At 38.7% G+C, this 22,212-nt stretch overlaps 1 protein-coding gene across 4 annotated transcripts in view; it reads right to left on the bottom strand.

Moving 5' to 3' along the window:
• Positions 1–2,119: 2,119 nt before the first annotated feature.
• Positions 2,120–22,212, bottom strand: part of IL6ST (interleukin 6 cytokine family signal transducer) — a 33,350-nt gene continuing 13,257 nt past the window's right edge. For 3 of the 4 annotated variants that reach the window (XM_071581608.1, XM_071581610.1, XM_071581609.1), the window contains exons 7-16: positions 21,160–21,319; positions 16,656–16,738; positions 15,157–15,376; positions 13,759–13,935; positions 12,967–13,065; positions 12,300–12,446; positions 11,219–11,359; positions 9,525–9,621; positions 8,508–8,589; positions 2,120–8,107 (exon numbers count right to left, since the gene is read on the bottom strand). In XM_071581608.1, the coding sequence (XP_071437709.1) occupies positions 7,358–8,107; positions 8,508–8,589; positions 9,525–9,621; positions 11,219–11,359; positions 12,300–12,446; positions 12,967–13,065; positions 13,759–13,935; positions 15,157–15,376; positions 16,656–16,738; positions 21,160–21,319 (1,956 nt within the window). In that variant the 3' untranslated portion in view covers positions 2,120–7,357. The remainder of the gene's footprint in view (positions 8,108–8,507; positions 8,590–9,524; positions 9,622–11,218; positions 11,360–12,299; positions 12,447–12,966; positions 13,066–13,758; positions 13,936–15,156; positions 15,377–16,655; positions 16,739–21,159; positions 21,320–22,212) is intronic. The other variant, XM_071581611.1, reaches the window with a different exon arrangement.

A 22,212-nucleotide genomic window follows, 5' to 3' on the forward strand; every position in this document is an offset into this window, starting at 1 on the left:
TGACAAAAGGAGAGGAGGAAGAGAAGCCAAGAAGACTTACTAAACTGTATGAAAATATTAAAAATACCCAGGCACTGGAGCAGTCAGCCTGTCCAACTATGACAAACAACATGTGCTGCCACCTCCTGGCATGGTCGTGGAGTGCGGAAGGGCCATGGGGTGCTGGGGCCCAGCTGCTCTGTCCCCGAGGAAGGCCAGGAATAAGGTGTTGGGTTCTCAGGGTTTGGCCCACTGTGCCAACACCATAGTGCTCCTTCACTGGTCCCAGTTAAGGTTGCTGGCATGTGTCTGTTGCTTGGCTGCATCCTGGAGGTAATCAGTGTCCCAGGCACTTGCAGCCTTGAAGAGCATTCTCTGAGTTTTATTTGGGATTCTGGTGTCCAGAACCTGCCCCATGTCACTGTGCTAGTGGTACCTGAGGATCTGAGTGCTGCTGGAGCTGGGTGGGTGGCTCCTACAGAGCTGTCCCCTCACTGAAACCTGTTGCTGGCCCCTGACCCAGCTCCATGTCCAAGCTCACTGTGTGACTCAGGCATTATTGTAAAACTAGGGTGATGCTGGTACTCCAGTGCACAGTACATTTCCATTTTCCAGGCAAGCCTGGAGTCAGATTACTTGCTCTGAAAGTCATCCTGCATCTCCCTGTTGGGTCATAAATGCTCAGACTGCCTCTAGCTGAGCCAGGAATTTTTGAGCTATTTTGTAGGGAGTGGAAGGAACATTTTGGCTCTGCTAGTTATTTTATGGTAGACTTGCAGAAAGGCACTGGATCACTGCACCACAAACAGCACAAATCTCTCGAAAAAGCACATTAAGATGCTTTTGCAGAGAGGTTCAATGTTACTGTGAATATCAGCAGTCAGAATGAAGCAGGAATCCCCCAGCCACCCTCCAATGACATTCCCTGGAGATGTGCAGGGCTGGCTGGGCTCCTATGCACCTGCCTCAAGCTGTTGTGCTGTGTTGCTGACCAGTGACTATACCAGCCGAACAAATCCAGGCTATTTCAAGCCTATCTTGTGGTTAGGCATATCCCCTGCTCTGCTGCAGAAGACTGCTGGGCCTCTGCCCTGGGAATGGAGAACTGTTTCCAGGAACCCAGCTGCTTCTGGCATTCTGATGTGTACACTGCACCAGTACATGTTTTCAGTCTTGCTCTGGCATCAAAGAAGCAGTTTTTAAGGGACACAGCTACTGCCTCCTCTTCTGTGCACACTTTGTCCTGTAGTTGTGAAGGTCAACTGCACTAATGCTCATCACCTGAGCAGGTGAGGAGGGCACACAAAAAAAATGCTAAGTTGCTGTAGAAACTTGAGGGGCCTTATGTGAAACTGTGGTAAGGGAACTACTGTGATCTAACATTTTGGAAAAGGGAGTGTAGCTAGTGTTTTATTTGTATCTAGTACCACCGAAGCATGAAGTGGCACAGTGTGCCTCAGATGGCTCTTCTGTGGCAGCAATTGTTTCTTGTGATACATAATGTAACTCCCCCAGCCCTAGCCCCCTGCTCATTCAGTGTCACATCAGTCTGTCTATTCAAACTGTCTATTCAGCCAGGAAGGGGATGCCATCTTTCCCCAGCTGCCCCTCCTTGAAGCCTTTTGTGAAGGCAGCAACCTTCGAAGGTCCAGCTCTGCTTTTTTAGTATTGAGATTTAAGTTCACTAACAGTCCATAGGGGTACTACATCCATTAGAAACAGAAGAACCAAACCCAGGTGAGACTTGAGAGCAATGTCAGACATAGCCACATCTGTGATGCCTTTCTTGGAAATCAGTCTGTGGGAGTAGATGGCATTACTTCTATTTCCAGGAGCAATTCCAAAGGCAGGACTGAAGACCATTCACCTACTGCTGCACATGCCTCCATGGATGACAAGGTAGCCTTTTATCCTGGTATATCATGGTCATGTCTCTCCCATTTCTTGCCTGTCAGATAGTAACCCAGATTCTTCTCCTTCCTTGGTTACTACTTAAGTCAGCCTCACAAAAGACTGATCTTCAGAACCAAGATAAGCATGGAATTTTCTTTTGTTTTCTTTCTGTGTATTACGTACTACAAAAACGCAGCACTTGAGCTCAGTCAGGGAACAAAGAAGACACTCAAAACTGACCATAAAATAAATTGTAAAAAGCAGATTTTATACGACAATATGCATGCAGCTTGCAAAAGAATGAAGACAGTGAACTAGTATTAAAACACATTTCCATACAGAGACAGCTTATGCAGCAATTTACAAGTTTAACCTCTGGCCAGAGTATGCAAGCCCTTTAAAGCTGGCATTCAAACTACCACTAGCCTTATCAGCTATACTTAAAGTACATAGTAAAATTTAACTTAATGTTTACATTCACTAGCCATCCAATCCAGCATCAAGGCACTTTCCTGTTGGTATATCCATTCCTGTGTTGCACACCACCACTTACCTAGATGCATATATTGGCACAGCAAATTGGGTGACCAGTAACTACATATCCCCAAATAAAAGCAATTGGTTACTAGACAATCCCTGGCTGTATCAAAGTATCAGGCTATATGTGACACTGTAAACAAAACCGGTGTGTTAAAAAACCACGGCAAGTTGACTGGATCCGTTAACAAATGTGCTTTGATGACAAAAAGTGACAGGTGTTATCAGTTTCAACACTGCAGAGAATGCCCATCTATCATGCTCATGATCACTGGAGAACAGCTGACACTTTAGTCTGAGCAGGAGGATGTGGATGTGGAGCTTTCCAGCCATCAGTCAACAGTTGTGCCATAAGTGTTTTTCATCTATTGTTACAGAAGTGTGCTTCTGCAGAGTAGCAATGACGTTATTGCATATATCCCCTTCAAGGTTGTCTTTGCAAATGAAGTATTGGCTAAGGCTGCATTCTGGGAGGTACTTCCTGCCCACCTTCTCTCTGCACTACAGTTAAGAGAGGGGGAAAGTGGACAATTGTTGAAATCTGGCCTTTTGTTATTACTTTTAAGTTTGTTTTATGAAATCTTGTGGCCTTAGAAATGCATCCTTGTGCATTAAGTCAGCACTGCTATCATTTTCAGGAATGGCTCAGATTGCACAAGTACTACAAAGGAAACAACAGTGAAAGCAAATACACATGCATTTCAGCTTTTTGGGGTTGTTGGTTTTTTGGTTTATTTTCCCCTGATGTTTTCACTTTAGAGGAAGATAAAAGGAAATTTGTGAGTCCAATGCAAGATACTTAATTTCAACCTTCTCCAGACTTTTCATTTATACCTCCACTTTACTGCAGTTTTCTGGATCAAGAGAAAAGCTGAAGACTGAGGCTGGCTGTAACTCCCTAATAGCTGTTTCATGGCAAAAGACTTAACATTTTTCATATAAACTTTTTCTCAATGACATTAAAAGCAACTTTTAGAATTTAATGGCTATATGTATCCATCCTTGCAGACAGATAAGAGGTTACAGGGATTAATGAAGTTATACAGTTGATCAGTCAAGAGAACTTTTTAATACAGTTAAAGGAATATGTCCAAATAACAATTAATCTCAACTACAACCACTGTCTAATAGGGAAAATAAACTAGTGTAGTTATAGTCCCACTTAATGCACATAAATTACAGTGTAAAATGTGTATGTTCTGGAGTGGGACAGACTTAACAACAATCTGACAGTCTTTGGACTTTTAGATCCCCCTAAGAAGTCAATACAATAGCAGCATAGAGTGATGTGGGTCTTGTATATTCAAGATCTGACACTAATTAAACAAGCTCAGTTACTGAACTTAAATCAGCATGGTGATGCCCACATACTGGGCATAACAATCTAAGTCTTAATTGCTGGGCAATACTCAGGATTTACAGTCAAAGCTGAAGCTCTAAACCCCACCTGAGGTCATGGGGCTTCTCCAGTGCCCAAGAATGGGACTCAGTCCTTGCATTCAAACTCCCTCAACCTCAGCCAAAGGTTTTCCAGCTTTTGCTAGGCTCCTGCAGCACAGACAAGCACATACTTCTCACAAAACTCTCCAGAACCAAGTTTACAAAAATTTTTGCTCCGCCATGCTTTTTGCTGCCACTTTAAGGCAGCTTAGTTTTCTACAGGAGGGTATATGAAACAATCCCAAGACTTTCACTACAGTGGTAGAAGATATTCCTAGACCAACTGCCCTGAAAGTGAACCAACACATTCCAGAAACAGCACCAAGCACCTTCTGGTCTAACAAAACCATCATAACAGAACACACAGTTAATATATTCACTTCTCTTGTAAATAGAGGAGCATTTGCCAGCCTGTCCTTGAGAGATTTTTTCAAATATGCTAATACAGGAAAAATACTTTATATTTTTACTAGATTCCCTTTCCTACCACCAAATTAGCAGTCTTTACAACTATTCTTCCACTCCTACCTGAAAAATTCCAGTTCAGGAAATCAAGATGGATATGAAAGTATCTATACTGAAGTGTGATTTTATTAAATAATGCCTTTATTTTGTGCACCACAGCCATTAGTCAGGGGAAAAAATTCTTTTTCTTTACTTACTACGTTAGGCCCAAATCCAGAAAATTTCAGTGGATTGCTATAATTACACTACAGATACTCTTAAAAACCTGTTTGCAATTGTTTTATACAATGAAATTTTTACAGTCCAAAGTACAAAATCCAGTTAACCCTGAACACTGCATGATATATTTGGCACATCGGTTTATGAACTAGCTGCAAACCTGTTATTTACATGTATCGTGGCTTCTTCACCCACCAGGATCTCCTGCTTAGTCTTTAGTTTTTAGCCCTAGATAAATGCACAAGCTCAAGTCAGAGCACATTAACTGCCAGTCAGAACTCTCTTTAGGATCCACTCTTGCACAATTCTTAGAGTTTACTACCACTGGCCCATAAACAGCAAAGATGCCAGAAGTGACAGATCAGAACTCGTTAGCACAGACTTCTAAAAATGAGAATCTTTTGATGCTCTAACATTAGTAATGGTCCATGATTAACAGCAACTGAGAATAAAATGCCTTCCCTTTACACAACAGAAAGGCAAACAGCAACTAAAGGAATAACTGACATTTTCCCTCAAATAACAAATGCTATCAAAAGTTAGCATCCCTCAATCACAAAAACAATTAAAAAAATTACCAGCACAATTTTGAAAACATCCAGACCTTAGACACAATGTTTAGGCCACACAGCCAGGTTGTGGCCTACAATACTTCAGAAATGAGAAGGTGGATTAAATGGCTGTGGCTCCTGGGCAGTTCCAAGAAGCATACACACTGCTTGCTCAACAGAGACCTTCCCTTTTACTTGTAATTTCTACAGTCACTGTGAAGTTTGCATAGAGAAGACAATCCCTCCCCCAGTAAAGTAACTGCTATTTCTTTCCAAGAGGAATGTGTTCTGACAAAGGAATGCTCCTTAAACCTCTTAAATATGAAAGACAGTGTCTGCTGTTTCATGACAGCATAATTTTTACTATACCTTTGCCCTCTTGGATGAAGTTTGAAGGTGCTGAGGGTGCAGTGAGGCAAAAAATTAAGAGGACCGATCTGGAAAAAGGTGTAATTGTACTAAGCTGCAATACAGCCCTTTAATTTAAAAGAAAGTGCCCAGGTACAGGAAAATACTGTCAGGAGAAATGATCTGTGGAATACTGAAGTATTATTAAAGATTCTACATTCTTTATCTGTTTTAAATATTCCAGACTTCAAGAGAATCTTATGAATTTACTCTTGCACTTAATTTCTTTGTAACAGAAGCAAAAGACAAATGTGGGAATTTATATGTACACCCACCTTTCCATGCAAGCTGTCAGACAAGGACAAAGGAAGATGAAATGATACTGACACATGCCTTTCCAAGGCCTTTAGCAAGTGCTCTGCAGAACAGCAGTACCAGAGGTCACAGCACAAAAGGTTTCAGATGGTCTTAAATACAGAGTTCTTTTGATGAAGGAGAAATAAAACACTTGTTTTATTCTCACAACACTGCATTTAGTGTTTTGAAATAAAGTTTTATTAGTGTCAGATTAGAGAGCTGAATAGTTTGTTAGGTCTAAAATTTGGCAAAACCTTTAGGAGTGCCATAAAATTTCTGATTATCACTGGAAAAGGGGTTTATTATCATGTAACTTTAATTTTCTCTAAACACTGATAGAGGCAGTTTCCAAGAAACACAGCTACTTCAAAAAATGAAAACTGCAAGAGGAGGAAAAAAGTGACACAACAGGAAAAAAGGAATTTTAACAACTACTTAAGTGTTACTTGTGGCTCACGACTGCTAATAGATACTACCAGGAAAGTTCTAAGTCAGAGTTCAGGTTTTGGCTTCAGTTTCAAGAGTGTTGGTGACTTTAATTCTTTGGTTGCTTTCAGTTTCAAGACAGTCCTACAGTATTAGCAGTGAGGTTACAGCACACTAATATCTGTAGTCAGTCAGGAAGAAGGTCATATTCCCTTTCTCCTTAGGGTTTAGAAAAATGGTAGACATTTACAGCCTCTCAAGCTTATATAGCAAAGGTGCACTTACTAAACAAAGACATGTACGTCCAAAGAGGTATTGTAGAATCGACAGTGACTGGCATAGAAAACCTTTAAGTAACTGCTAAATCTGTGTTGCCACCTGATTTTTAAATTTTTGAACATGAGACTGAATTGCTGTGCGTCAAGTTGCAAGGCACGTTTTTTTTGCCAAATTATTATATAGTTCATGTGTATACACACCTAAATGAAGGTAAAATATCAGTTACTATAGTAGCATTCACATTCAAGCAAATCTTGGTGTTTTCCTATTTGCACACCATAGCAAATTCCATAATTTTTGTAATTTTTAAACAGGGATGAGCATGATTTGAATGTCAGGTAAGCTGAAAATCGAGACACTGAGCCGAGTCAAAATTCAGTAAGTCATTTAAGTTATTGAAAAGTATATGACACAAGTATTCTATGTCAGAATACTAAGCTTCAGTCTTACTCTTGCATAAAAATGCTCTGCACAACTAGAGTTGGCTTTTTAGGCTTGTACACTCACAAATCAAAGTATTTCTTCTAGGAGGTTTATTGGCTGATGTGATTAATTAAAACTTGCCCTTTTCAATCATGTGAAATTCTGATATGAAAAGACAGAAACCCCCCTCCAATATAGACCAAAGGCTTGTTCAGCTATCCAGACGTGAGATATTATGTAGTGCATAAAAGTTAAGTCTCCAGTAGGTCTGGACTGCAAATTTTTCACAAACACAGTCCTTACTGTATTTTGTCAAACTACTCTTAATTCCAACATTTCTATCTGCATTCAGATAAAAATACCTAGCTTAATTTATCAGAAACACAGGGGAAAATGTGAACAGGCACTAATGACGGCCTAAACAGAGCCCGTCTCTTCTCTCACTGAGGCATATAGCCCCCTTGTCTCACAGTCTGTGGCAGATAACTTTTTGGCATTTCATCAACTGACAGTGTATTTTCTTCCACTGTTTCAGGTCTCACAGTTTGTCCTTCAGAACTTGTCTGTAAAACATTTGATAGAGCAGCTTCCTGGATATTTTTTTCCATCCCAAGGCCCAATGGCTGTGAACTCTGACCTGAGATCTGCAGTTGTACAAATCCAACAAGATCCCCCTCATTAGCATGAGCAATTTGCTTTGTTCTTTCAAAGCATGGCCTATCTTCACTGTTTTCATCCTGACCACCATTTTGTCTGAAATACTGCTGCCTCTCGGGTGTACTGTCACCTCCTCCAGCATGATCCTCTGATCTCTCTTCCGAATCAAGCAGCGGCTGAGTTGACTCAGATCTTGAAAAGACTTGTACAGGAGTTTGGTCTCTGTAGCCATTAAGTACCACAGTCGAATACTGCACAGTGCTTGAAGTGTTTTGTGTTGTTTCACCATCGTCGCTGTCAGAGACGCTTTGCCTAGGAGAAGACATACACGAGGATCCTCCAATACCACTGCTGTGCCCTTCTGAAGTACTTTTTTCTTTTTTAAGCAAGTCAAAGGGTTTTAAATCTTGTTCTGAAAAAGATTTCTTGTCATCAGCTTCTATTTCTACGACGCTTACATCTGTAAAGCTGCCTTCTGGGTACATCTGATCTTTGGAACTAAAGTTATGCTGAAAGAAAGAGATGCATGTTGCCTGAAAGGAAGGTCATGTTAAAAAATCAGCAGCCTCATTAAATATCTGAACTTTTATTCTCTAATGGCTTCCAATTTCTTCATGCAAGTTTTATCCTTACTAAGTCTGGCAAAATCTGCAAAGCATCTGTTAAAAAATGATGGACACAGCTTTGTTTCCCATACAAAGCCTTAGTCACACAGCTACTTTAAAATCATAGTGGATGTGTGTGCAAGCTTTCCTCTCAATTATTGTTAACAGCTGTAAGCACGGAACCATTTGCTGTACAGCACAGGAACATTCTATACTGAGAACCATACAATTCTTTAAATAATCCATTCATCATCCCAGCACTTCTTCACAAAAGTTAGCCAAGATTTGTGGACTAGGAAGATACAGGATACAGAAAAGTGAGTATTACCTTAGCAGGAACTTGAGGAGACCACTGAGCAATGTTACTCTTGGATGGATCAGGTACAATAGGCCAAATATGCTTTTTAATTCTGCAAAGGATTAAACCCAGAAAAGTTACAAGATGTCCTTTCCAAGTTCATAGTAAGTACAGCATAATCCAGGACACCACTCCTTTACACAGCCACTTTGCAAGAGTATTTATTTCCAATTAGGAATGCTTTCTGTGCCACTTTACATCTTCATATGAAGTGTGCTACGAAGCAAAACATAACACTATTCGTAATTCCTTCACATGAGATGCAGTCATCCAACATAAGGCAAAACAACAAATGCTAACAGTTAGCAAGCGATGTTCAAATTTACAGTGCTCCAGAATCTACAGAGCAATCACTTAGGTAAAGTCTATGATGCCTATCAGTATACACTCCTGTTTCATTAACTATGAACATCATAGGTCAAATTCTAAGATAACTTCACAGTCAAAACCAGACTGAAAATATCTGAAGAAAAACTTTGTAACTCTTAAGAATGTACTGTCACTTAAAACCAGAAGTTTCTGTTGATACATACCCCTCCAACCAAATCAACTTTGAACTCAATACATCTATTTATAAATAGGCTCCAACAACAGGCCCACTGCAGAGAACTCTGAAGAACATTGCAAGATGTGCTTTTCAACTAATGTGCATTAAGAATGATTATTTTAGCAGAAGCAGGGACATCAGAAAGGTAAGGGCATCAAAAGCTGTCTTTAGTTAGAAAGAAAGGGTAGTTGACAGGGGACACTGAAGAGGAGCTACTTGTTGCTAAAGGAAACAGTATGTGTGTAGTTAACAGTAAGAAATTAGTATCAGAAGAGACTCTGATTTCAAGGAAAACAGAGACGTTTTTAACTCCGATCAACGTACATGTTTTACTTTTTTTTCTGATCTAATTGCAGAATACACACTTGTTTGGTATTGAATTAGTAACATTTCTGTTATGCTCAGAAATATAGTAAGAGAAAGACTTCATTTATACTTACAAGTCACGCTTGTTGAAGCAAAACAGAACTGCAAGGAGCACAATCAGCAGGAATGCCAGACACACAGGTACAACTATAGCTTCAATTTCTCCTTTCCCTGAAGAAGATGAAGAGAAGCAATTCGACATTTAGGGAACTCAGCAGCAGTACACAATCCCAAAGGGTCAGGGAAAACCTGAAACTGAACACATCTTCAATGTTCAAGTCTCAAGCTTCACATTCAGAAGAACCTTTTCACCACAAGAAAAGAGCCTATCCATTGATGGAAAAACTGAAAAGTTCTGCCCTAACAATCTAATGCTCTGCATCAACAAAACACACTGGGTTATCTAGAAGTTGTGATACTCACAGAGCACATAATTTTGCAGTTTGGGTAGGTATGACAGTATCTGTCAATCTGCTGTCCAGGTGTTTCAGTGGCCTGCTGGCTGCCATAACACGGTCATGGTCAAGTAAGTAATGTAAGCAAAATCATTACTCATCCATCAGTTTATTCTGTATATGGAAATAACCTTTGTCTGCAAACACTAAAGTTTGCATTACTGTTATGCATTCTTTCCAGTGTTATACACATTCTCAAGTAAACCTCAGAGAATGGTTAGGAAAGAGAAACACCATACAGAAAATAAAACCTCTGCTAAATCTAAAGAAGTATTTTCCACAACTAAATTCAGTTAATAATGCTGGTCTTACCATTACAAATAGGTATGGCCAAACTTCGTGAACGCAGATTTGGGCAGGGCTCTCCCCACGTGGGTGTGCCCTTCCAGCCTGCACAGTGGATTTTTTACGTGAGGCTCAGCGTGTGCAGAACTGGCCCCACCGTTTAAGTCCTAAGGTCCATTTGCTATGGCCGAGCGAGCTTGGACAGTGACAGTGAAGTCCTCAGGACTGTCACAGCACCCGGTACTAACCGGGGCTGACCCTGCTGAACATCCGAGCTCTGACGGGATGGGATGGCAGGGAGGCATTGAACTGTCAGGGGACGGTCCCCACTGAGACTTGAACTCATGACCTTGGGATTCAGAGTCTGGAGTGCTCACCATTACACCACGGTACCACCCCCATTACAAATAAGAAGCACTCTAAAGGTGAACATACAATGAGTTAACTATTCAAACTGATTCTATGATGAGTAGCAGACTTCAATAGAGATACGAAAGAGAATGTAGAACTCAACGAAGGGCTGTAAAAATGGCATATGTTGACCAGCACCTAGATCAGCAGACCAAAATCCAAACACACCTCTCTGTACCGTCTCAGGACACCTGTATCAGGATAAACCTATCTTCAGATTGCAACAAAGATTCTGACCAGGGTAGGTGCTACTGGACACCAGAAAAGACAAGGCCACTGAGTAAATCCTAATGACTCATGAAAAGCCAGGGCAAAACAATACTGTAACCTAAAGTATACACGAAACATGCAAACTAGCACGATTGACAACATAAAAGAAGCAATTCAGAAGACTTGCAGAGGATAGCTTGTTCTCTATACAACCAGAAAAATCCTGACTAAACTACCTCTGTGAATAAGTACCAGACAAGCTACCTGGATATCATGCACATTTGCAAGTTGACTGTAACTGAAACTAGAATAAAATCACTTTCCCCTCCTACCAGATCTTGCACAGAGCCCTGCTACATCATTGCAAATTACTTCCCACTTCTATCAATTATGCCATTCTTCCTTACCAAATTTTTGTGTAGTAAATGTGAAATCAGGACCAGTCCTGCTTCCATTATCTGTGGATGCCATCATCCGCACAGTATACAGTGTGTCACTCGTTAGAGAGGAAAGGGTATACTCTGTCTTGGAAGGATCCACTGTCACAACTGAAGAGAGGAAGAAATTTATATACATTTTCTCTAAAATTCATTATATCTCCACAAAAAGAGTAGCATTAAGACATCAAGATTTCAGATGTACAAGATAGTTTTTGTACAATGTGTGGCTGTACAGAAAATACAACAAAGACTACAAACTTATACAAGAAATGCTGAGATTCATTTGTTTCTGTTTAAGTGTTTGAAATTAGTCTCTCTCTATGGTATTTTATATTTAGTTTAATTTCCTGTGAGATTTTTTTCCCCAGAATGCACCTACAAACTCAAATAGCAGTAAAGTAAAGCTTACAGATGTCTAGTAAGCCCAATGCATAGCTGACTAAAAACAGCTGACTACTGACTAGAAAAGAAACACAGTTAGAAATAATAAGACACAGAGTACACATAAGTACTTGGCCCTTCTATTTAGGCAAATATAAAAGTGAGTATTTCAATAGTGCTAGCTGCCTGTGTCATGCCTGCAGGTCATATACACTACTGAAAACTGGAAGCACTTCAAACAGGATGATGTACATCAGTACTATACTGATCTATAGCTCCAGGAGGATTAAGAAACTCCTCTCCATCCCCCACTTTTACAGACTTTATCATAGTTAAATGCAGTCAACTCCTTTTGTGTCTTGAATGGTCTACCATCACCTTGATGTAGCACGAACTCATCCTGTACTTAGAAACATGGGACACAATACCCACAAATCAGCTCTCAAACTGAATTCTGTACCCTGCTATACACAGACTTAATGCTCTGAATTCTCTACTGGGGAATTTTCTGTTCTATATGGACAACTATGCCTTATTCATCAGCTTTATGTTGTCAGAACAGACTGTCAGCCACACTTGATTCTGTATCATTTTTTTCAGAAACAAACATTAGGAAGGAGACAGATGAAACACTTGAATGCCATAAAAACCTTCTGTTTCCTGGTACCTGTTTCATTTCCATCAATAGTTTTATAAAGTATGGTGTAATTTCTGATAAATCCATTTTGTTCATCCACTGTGAGACGGTTCCATGTCAGAACAGCTTCAGCTTTTCCTACCTTTTTTGTCTGAACGGTAGGTCCTTTTGAAGGACCTGTAATGGGAGATGAAGATTAGTTTCTATTTGGCAGACTTGCATCTACAGCAGCAGTATTTCAACAAGCACTGAATTGCTACTGCATAAAAACTTCAGTGGAATAGCTGGACTAACTCATCTGAAAAGCACTGTTTTCAGACAACACAAAAAATACAAGTATGAAAAAGAATAATCAGCACATCAAATGAAATCTTCACCTGAAGTTAGTCTTGGTTTTATACTTAAAATTTAAATACATCATCATATAAATATCACTATACCAATAAAATAAACTCATGTCAAATTATCTGATAAAGGTTGGAAAAACAGAAAGAGACAGCTGCAGACATCTGTTTAATTCCTAAATACTGTAACTAACCAGAATGGATTTTAACAAAAGAGACTAGATCAATTCTGTCATGTGACCTTCAATATTAGACTGTTTTTCACTATGTAGTCTTCATTAAAGCAAAGGCCTCATCACTTTTTTGTCAAAAAGATGAGCGTATGTGCTAAAAGATGATGACTCTGTACTTACGATCTTGCTTAAGATATGCCTGCACAGACTGTCCACTTCCCTGACCATCAGCATACAGAGGGTACACAGTTATCAAGTAACACTTGAATGGCTTTATACCTAATAAAAGGAATTTAAAATGTGTTATATCACAGACAGTCAAATTGCTCAGCATCTTTCTCACTTACTTCAGATACAGACTTCTGACTTTTGGCTGCTACATTAAATGCACTTGTATCTAATGCAGCTGAGTATTTTCTAGAGCTCATGGATCCACTGATCCATAATATTAACTAGAGGAACAATACAGCATTTCAAATGTTACATTCAATAAACAGACTTTAAAGGAGTCACATTTTTTTCTATTTTTACCTAAAAACCCCTTCCTGTCTGCAGCACAAACTCTCAAAATTATTGATTTGAGTTATTGATCATATGTTAAACAGTAAAGCTGATCCAGTTTCAATATTTGAACTTAAGAAGGATCAGAGAATTTGATTTTGAAGGAACTCAGGCTCTTCACTATATTAACAGTTTCTAAGAATGAGAAGACTAAAACAAAATTCAGATAGAAACCTTTGCTGTTACATCATACAAGTTTCAAAATGCAAGATCAGATACAGATACATATTTGACAAAAACACACGACTACTTCCACCCCTGTGATAAACTGATAGAAACTCTCAGCATTAAACCCATTTCCTGTCCTACCATAATATTCCAATCAGCAGGAGGATGTTCTTCACTTTGAGAATAGTCAGTAGATTTCTAAGAGTATGCTACAAACTATTTGTAGACTTATGAGCTGAATACCTTTTATGTATATTCCTTGAACATCTCCTGGTAGAGTCTGCCATTCTATGATGCAGGCTGACCTGCTGGACAGCAGACACCATTCGACCACATACTTAAGAACATAACTGTTAGGAGCAGTCCACCCCACCCACAACTTGTCATATTTAGGCAATGCTCTCAGATTCTTCACAGGAGCTGAAATGAAAGAAAACAAAGAAGATCAATATTGACAGTTCTTCCAGTACATATTCTGTATGACAGATGTTCTGGCAAATATTGGTACTTTTGGATTATTGTAATGGTGGCAATCTGACAGAATCTAAGTAAATGTAAAAACCACTTTCTGAAATTTGGAGGTTTACACCTGAATCTTTGTATCAAAGATTCGAAATAAGCAGTATTAAGCAATTTAAAAACTCGAAATTAGACTTAGCTTCTTTGTTCTCCGACACAGCAAGTTGCCTCATTGCATTACAAACAGACACTGTTTCTTTCTTCCAAAAGAAAGGGTCTATTTTAGAGACAGATCAAACCTAGAATGGGAATTTAGAAGTCTATCAAACAGTCACATTCAAATACCTTCCTAAGTACTTATACCTTACATATAGTATTTATACATAAGAATACAGTATAAGTGTTATATCTTTATATACGTTATAGATACACACTATATACTTATACCTTAACAGGTACATACTTCTGTCTGCAATGCTACTTTGTTTTAATCATACCCTTAACTAATTCATTTAATGGTTGTAGAAACAGTGGTTCTCCCTTGGTGTTTACTCTGAAAGCAGCATCTGTCTGTTTCCTTATTTTTTTGCTTCCTGTCTTGGTAGCATTTGGGCTGTCTAAGAGAGGGCTGGAAGTAAAGAGAAAACTGCCTGTAGTAACTATTACTGTGTAATAAAAAGAACATGAAAAGGAACATGACCAATAAGGAAACAGTAGAAGCAAAGCAACAAGGCAAACCCCTGCAAACGTGGGTGACTGAGACTGGAACAAGCAAAGAAAGAGATGGGAAGATGATCAGGAACCTAAAGGAAGAACAATGGCAAAACTGTCTAAACATGAAAATGAAGGACGTTTGCTTCTCCGGCCCTTTGACTTTTTTTTTTTAAAAAAGGACACAAAAATGCCTGCTATGCTATGACAAGAAACAATAGGGAACATAGAGCAGAGCAACATCAAGGATCAAACCCCAGCAAAAGAGCACACAGTTTTAGATGATCCTGTGGCTACATAAATCCCTGGAATACAAATGGTAGCACAGTTACAAAGGCTTGAGACTCTAGATACATTCAGTAATGCTTTAATTATGTGACCATGTAAAAAGTGTAATTTTACAACACTAAAGATTTCTTGTAACAAAAGCCATGAAGAATTATTTGACAGAAACATTACTAAGACACTAACCTTTTGAATTACTTGCTGGGATAAGTAAAACTGATGGAGGAGATGCTCCAGCTCTGTTACGGGCAATGACAGTCACTTCGTAAGTTCCATTTGGCAGCTGTAATGTAAGGTTGGTGCTGGTAACGTTGTATTTCTCCAGTGGACAGGAGAGAGATGATTTATCTCTGACAGTCAGCTCATACTGCAAGATTACTCCATTGGCTTCAGATGGCTTCAATGCCTGTCAGAAATACATACTTGAATAAACGGATACTGAAAAAATGTGATTTAATCCTTACTGTCTTTAAGGCACAATTTAAAACTCTGAGAACAAAAGAAGTTACATAGATCTAATACCTCTATATTTAAGACAAGTATAAATAATGCATTCATTTCTGTGAAACAGTAACTTCCAAAACTATTTCTCCTTTACATACTGTTTTTCTTGGATCACAATCCTATCTAGTGATTTAATAAAAGCCGTTCTGTAAAGGCAGCAAAACTTGTTGATAAAACCTCCATTTTATGTGACTTAACAACAGTGACATAAAAGGAATCTCACATCCTAAGGTGTGTTGAACCTGAAGCAAAACACCCCAAGTAGTTTGTGTGCACATGGGAAAAATACTTGTGTCATCTAGTAACACAGAAAAATACTGTATTTCTGAGTAACAGTATCAGTTTCCATGAAAATGAAAACTGTTGAAATTGTAAAGTAGCAACACTTTTACAATTCTAAGTTAAATTATGTCAGAATCACAAAATATTCTGAGTTGGGCAGGACCCACAAGGATCAAAGTTCAACTACTGGCCCTGTTCAGGACCACTCCAAGAGTCACCATGTGCCTGTCAGTCCTGTCAGAAGTCCTGTGTGGGTTATAAATGACATCAGAAAATAAGGTCATATCAATTTACATGTAACTTCACACAGTCCATCTAGAAATGGGGAAGAATTAATAATAAAAAGACAGCTAGGACACAGTTTATAGACAAAAAAAAGCAGGGGTTGAGGTCTGGCCATAATTACACTCCCTTTCTCAGTTGGACTAATTATCTAATTAGGTATAGCAACCTACTGCATGCAAAAGTGCAGTGCTGTATTTAATGAGCCTGGCCTGTGCAGGATCTCTAGTTTTAATGGATTTTGCAGCTGGAATTTCACTATCCAGACAGTGTTAGCAAAGTTTTATGTTAGAGCAGAAGGCATAAAACGGAGGTTTGTTTTGTTCAAGTGCAAGTTCCAAATCCATCGACTACTTAAGGACAAGTCAGGAATCTGAAAGTGTATTCTGTGTGCTCTGGATCACAGATCTGTGTCAGTTAACTGATGGCCTGTACATTTGTACTTTTAACTTTTCATAACTCATTGTAACAACAAGAATACTGAAGTCACTTCTTGTACCAATAAAACCTGCACTATCCCAGTTTCCTACTCAAGTTTGTTGGGGTACATTTTTCCACTTAAAAGCTCTTGTTTTTAAAAGAATGCTCCATTTCTGCAGCTTATTATGTTCCTTTACCTTCCACATCAGATGCACAGTCCAGGAAGCTGGAGAGTGAGATGCATCAACGATCCTCCATAAAGGCGGTCCTTTAGATGGTTCTGATAAAAGAAACAATGGTTAATAGTAGAAATAATTTATCTGTTTGAAATCATGCTTTGATTATCATTATATGCTTTAAATATAAATATTATATGATCTTTATATTTTGCATATTAATCATTATGAGGTTTTATCTGTTTTACTTCAACTGGCATCTTGTCTCTTATGCTTTACATTATGAGGGAAGGAGAACCAGGAAGTGAGGCAAAGGGAGCTCTTAACCTCACTGGAGCACCTTGATTTAATTCATATCAAAACAAAGCAACTGTACATCTTTCTTAACATAGATCATGTTCATCTGCTACTATAACACCTTTTTCTAAAGCTAAAATAAGACACAGGTACTAAATCAATATTAGCAGTACTTTTGCAAAGCCAGACTGCAGAACAGCAATGCAATCTAAACAGGCAGGCAGTCCTGAAACCCTCATTGCTCAGCCCAAGCCAGGAAACACAGAAAATGAAGCCATACTGTCACTGGGAGTTGAAAAGCAGCTACTAGAATACTGAAGTAGTATTTTACAATATCTCTCCCAGAGAGTAAATTTTGAATCAATGCCATTATGCAGGCTAATTGCACTTTGTTTCAACAAAAATCACTATTATCTTTTTCTTACTGTGCCAATCTAAGACAACAAATTAATTCAATTAAAACTCATTATTGCAAACTCAATCAGGATAAATAAGGAAGGATTTCTAACTTGTTTTAACAATGGAACCTGTATTGGTTTAACTTTGTTTAAAGACATGCTCTGAACCTTTGGAGTAAACAGACTGCTTAGAAGAGTGCACATCTTGGAAGGCACAATGGAATACACAGGATATTACTGAAAGAAGACTAGGAAGACACAAGCAGTTTCATACTATTAGAAGAGTTTCTAACTGACAATAATAACCAAGTTCCTGGAAAACCAAGAGAGAATCCCCACATTATTTAATTCCCTTTAAAGTCAGAAATCAGCTGCTACTACAGATGACTCAGGAGAAAACCAAACAAATTTTTAAAATCAATCCTCTTTGAGGGCAATTTACTAATTCTGTGTGTGTGGCTTGGCTTCATGAATGAAGATTTGGGAAGGGCTGTCCCCACGTGGGTGTGCCCTTCCAGCCTGCGCAGTGGATTTTAGGTGAGGCTCAGCGTGCGCAGAACTGGCCCCACCGTTTAAGTCCTGAGGTTCATCTGCCACGGCCAAGCGAGCTTGGACAGTGACAGTGAAGTCCTCAGGACTAGAACCTACAGCACCCGGCATTTCCCAGGAGGTCTCCCATCCAAGTACTAATCCGGGGCTGACCCTGCTGAGCTTCCGAGATCTGACGGGATCGGATGTACAATCTCCAGAAATCACAGTGCATATTAACATAACTTACAGAGCTATGCAACAAATCTGTTCTGCTAGAGACCCTTGGCTAGATCACTATTTGGAGGTAAAAAGCTGATATTTCCTGATAAGGATTGTGTAAGTAAAATAACTGCCAAGAGATTTCAGAATTGCCGGAATGCTTGCATTACTCTAAGATTGTAATTCTGCATTTGCACATTTCTGTTTAAGGATTCTACTGAAACTTCACTTGATTCGCTACAATACTTAGCACTGGAAATATAACACTTGAATAAAAATATATGAAAATACAAAAGTACACCTTCCTCAAAAGAGTATGATAAATATGCCTGTATGTTGGTAGCTTGTTACTGACACAAACACCAAATCTTTGAATGCAGAAGGCAAGCAGATGTGGAACCTTCTGGAACGTGGGTCTAACAATCTTAGACAAAGCACAGTACTCAGATGTCAGTTTTCCAATATGACTGAGGGCAATAACTGTGTAAGTAACTTGAGTGTACAGTGTCTGCTTGTTTCATTTAGTCTTTGCAACAGGTAATCCAAAATAAAAACATATTAATAAAGTTTTGGGGTTTTTTTTGCCAAAATTGCAACCTGAAGTCCCTCGTCTAAGTCAGACACTGGATAGAAAAAAAAATTAGGGAACTACAGATCTCATAAGCTCCTTTCCAACTAAAGTTGTCCAACTATCCTATAAATTTTTGAGTGTATCTAGGCATTTGCAAGAATTGACCACACCTCTGAAGCTGTGAAATGAACTCAGAATAAGAAATCATGTTACTGTCAACTTATTCCTACAATAACACGAAGTGCTGATTAGCAATAAATGTAGAAAAAGTGCGATTATCCTGTTGTCATTAGAAAGCCTTGTTATGACAACTAATTAAAATGCGGATGTTCTACCAGTAGAAAACAGACTGTATTTACATTCACAATGTTTCACAACTAATGGCACAGGTATTCAACAGCTTACTGAAATTCCTTCCTTTTGTCTTCAGCAAGGAACAAGACACTAATGCAGGGTGTTCTGACACCAATACAGGTTCAAAAACATTTCAAGCATCTATTAAAGATGTTGAATTAGTTCCCGATCAGCCTATGCATGTTACGCATATGAATGATAAAAAGAAAATAGACCATAGAAAGCTTAAGTTCTTCATTAAAGTCTGGGGATTTTATATTGAAAACAAATGGAAGGGCCAAAAGCATAGGTCTAGGATGTGTTTTAATACATGCTGCACGTAATTTCATTCTGTTAATGGAAAAATGTCAGAAATTACAATTTGAGAACAGGATCTTTAATTCTGCAACAAACACATGGGTGTGGTTTTAATGTCAGTGATCCACAAATACTGCCCAGTTATTTTTGCGCAACTTTATACTTCATATCAGTTTACAGTTGCTTTCACCAACTGCTAAGTCATGAAATGCTGCAAAACAAAACAGGTAAACATCAGTAACAGAAAATGCTAAACATACTCAACTAACGGTTTTAGGACTACTCAGAGGCAGAAGGTAGTGTCTGTATTTATGCACAAACTTGAGTGAAAGCCACTCCTGGGGGGGCAAATACTATGAAGTTTACTGAATTTGTAACACATTTCAACTCAGAGCAACCGATGAGTTAAAAAATGTGCTGTGGAATGCAGTGGACACAGATCTTAGAAAACACTGAGTGCAGTCTCAGTGCCACTGCCCTGAAGGAACATGAGTACAACCAGGGTGACACAGCACACCTGCAGAACATGTTCAGTGGAAACAGACAATCCTGTGAGAGCTGACTGAAGCATTCCAAGTAGTTGAAAGGCCAGGCAAACTGGTGAGCTGCTTGTAACATAAACAGATTTAGTGCATGGCAGCAGGTTTACAATGCTGAGGATTTGTTTCACACAGCAGTGAAAGCTGACACTTGACAGATGCCATTAAGCACGTTCTTTCAAACGAGGCTGTGAACCTCAAACCTACTGGTTTGCTATCTTTTGTCTATCTCTGTATTTGCAAGTTTATACTTTGAAGTTGTATATACTCCGCTTGCAAAGTCCTTTAGTGCAAGACTAAATATGATTCAAATATTGCCTCGAAAGAACTGATGCTGGCAAGAAGTTTTCCTCACTAAATTATGATAGTAGCATCAGTGTTCACCCCTACTAAAGTAACAGGATTACAAATTGAATCTCTAAAACAACTTCAAAGATCATATCAAGAAGGAACACTAAGGAAACACTGAATTTTGTGATTAATTATAAATAAAATAAAACCATTTTCCACACAAACTCAATCATGCTTAAACTGAGCACTTTTATAGATGGCATTCTCTTATGCCTCCCACTGTGACACAACCGTATCAGTGATGAGTAGCAAGACCCTTGACTACTGTGCGTATATGTTGTAAACAGTGGGTACAAGATAGTGCAAAGACAGCTGTAAATGACTTATAAGCAAGAAAGTGTTATAGATGCAAAATACCTTGGGAAAAGTTAAAAGTAAATCAGAATTGTTTATTTAGATGCTTTGGTGGATAAGAGGTGACACCATATACACATTATTTTGTATCATTGCTTTACTAAGTTTGTGAAGAAGTCTATGCATGCCATATAACTAAAATACTCTGTTTCATAGTTATTGATGCTTGTTCACCTACAACTTTATCTACTGGCCTCCTAAATCAAGTTGTTCATAAACTGAGGCAGTTGATCTACTGAGAAAACCTTTTTTAACAGGCTAGAATAACACCTGTCACAGAGGATAACCTTCAGAATAAACAAACAAGCATAAAGCCTACCTCTCTTCTAGAAGACTTAGAGAGCACACTTTTCTGCGAAGAAAGCTCTTGTTCCCTACTTCCCATTCCAGCTGTTTTCAAGGAGCAGTTTCAGACCAGCTTAAATGGGAAGCTATTCTCATGCTCCTTGGAGTGCACAGGTCAAGTCAGTAACAGAAAAGTAACTTAGGAGAGCTTAGTTGAACATCTAAACAAGAAGCTCAAGCAAGAATACACAATTTCAGCTGGCTATTTCCAAATATCTGCGCACTCACACACTTTGAAAGTCAGCTACCTAGTTTCATATATTACGTACCAGCTTCAGTGGTGATTCCAGTCTTTTCTTCACTCCAGTCACTCCAGTAGCCCTTTCCATCTTCCTTCATGCAACGAATGGAAAAGACATACTCTGTGTAGGGTCGGAGCCCTTGAACATTGAATGAAGTTCTTGTGGAAGCTGTATCTTCAGAAGGAATCTATACACAGAAGAAAGATTTTAAAGGCACTAATCAAAATACTGTAAAGCTGAGTTCTGTGCTACTACAGCAGTCATCCAAGAGGGGTCCCCACTGCATACACACCCATTACAAACAAGTTTTCCTCCCCTCTTATTTCCAAAAGCTTCAGTTCTCCACCATTGTTTGGTAAAGACTTAGTCAGAGTCATGTGTCTTCACCAGGTATAATTACATACATACACTACAATAGTTAAACCACTAGCTCAGGACAAGCTCTCATATTCTGTTTTTCTAAAATTAGCTCATATTTCTCTCTTCTTTCTTGTCACATAGTTCTGCTACTTACTGATCTGTAATATCCAGCCTCACATTTCAGAACTTTGCTAGGTTATATGCCTGATAATTAATTGCAAAATTATTGATTGCTAGAAGTCTCCTATAAAGCTAAAGAGTCCAGGATCATTGCTTTCACTGACACAGAACAGTGTTTTTTAAATGAAATTAAAAATAATTTTAGAGTAGTTTATACTTTTGCTAATAAATTAGCTTATTTTCATAAGCTCTTTTGTTTATCTTAGGTGAGTGTGTATGTACAGGAACAGGTTTGATGTAGATAACAGACACAAGTAGGTAAACACAAACACTGACTCTGTCACATGTTATTCCACTCACGAGTAAGATTTTACAGTGAGGAATCCTGCAAGAAGAATGACTACAGATTAAACACAAACGCAGGATACTTAAGAAGTTAATTTTGAGAGCAAAGATAGCAGAATTTTACCACAGCTAAGCAAGTTCAGCTATTTAAAAGTCACTATTTCAATGGTCTTGTGCACATGTTAAAAGAACAAGTTAAAAAAACTTATTTTACTGTCTTATATGGACAACATATCCACAGATCCTGGAGTTGCA

The sequence above is a fragment of the Pithys albifrons genome, chromosome Z (genome assembly GCF_047495875.1).
Source record: "Pithys albifrons albifrons isolate INPA30051 chromosome Z, PitAlb_v1, whole genome shotgun sequence".
NCBI classification, from domain to species: Eukaryota; Metazoa; Chordata; class Aves; order Passeriformes; family Thamnophilidae; genus Pithys; species Pithys albifrons.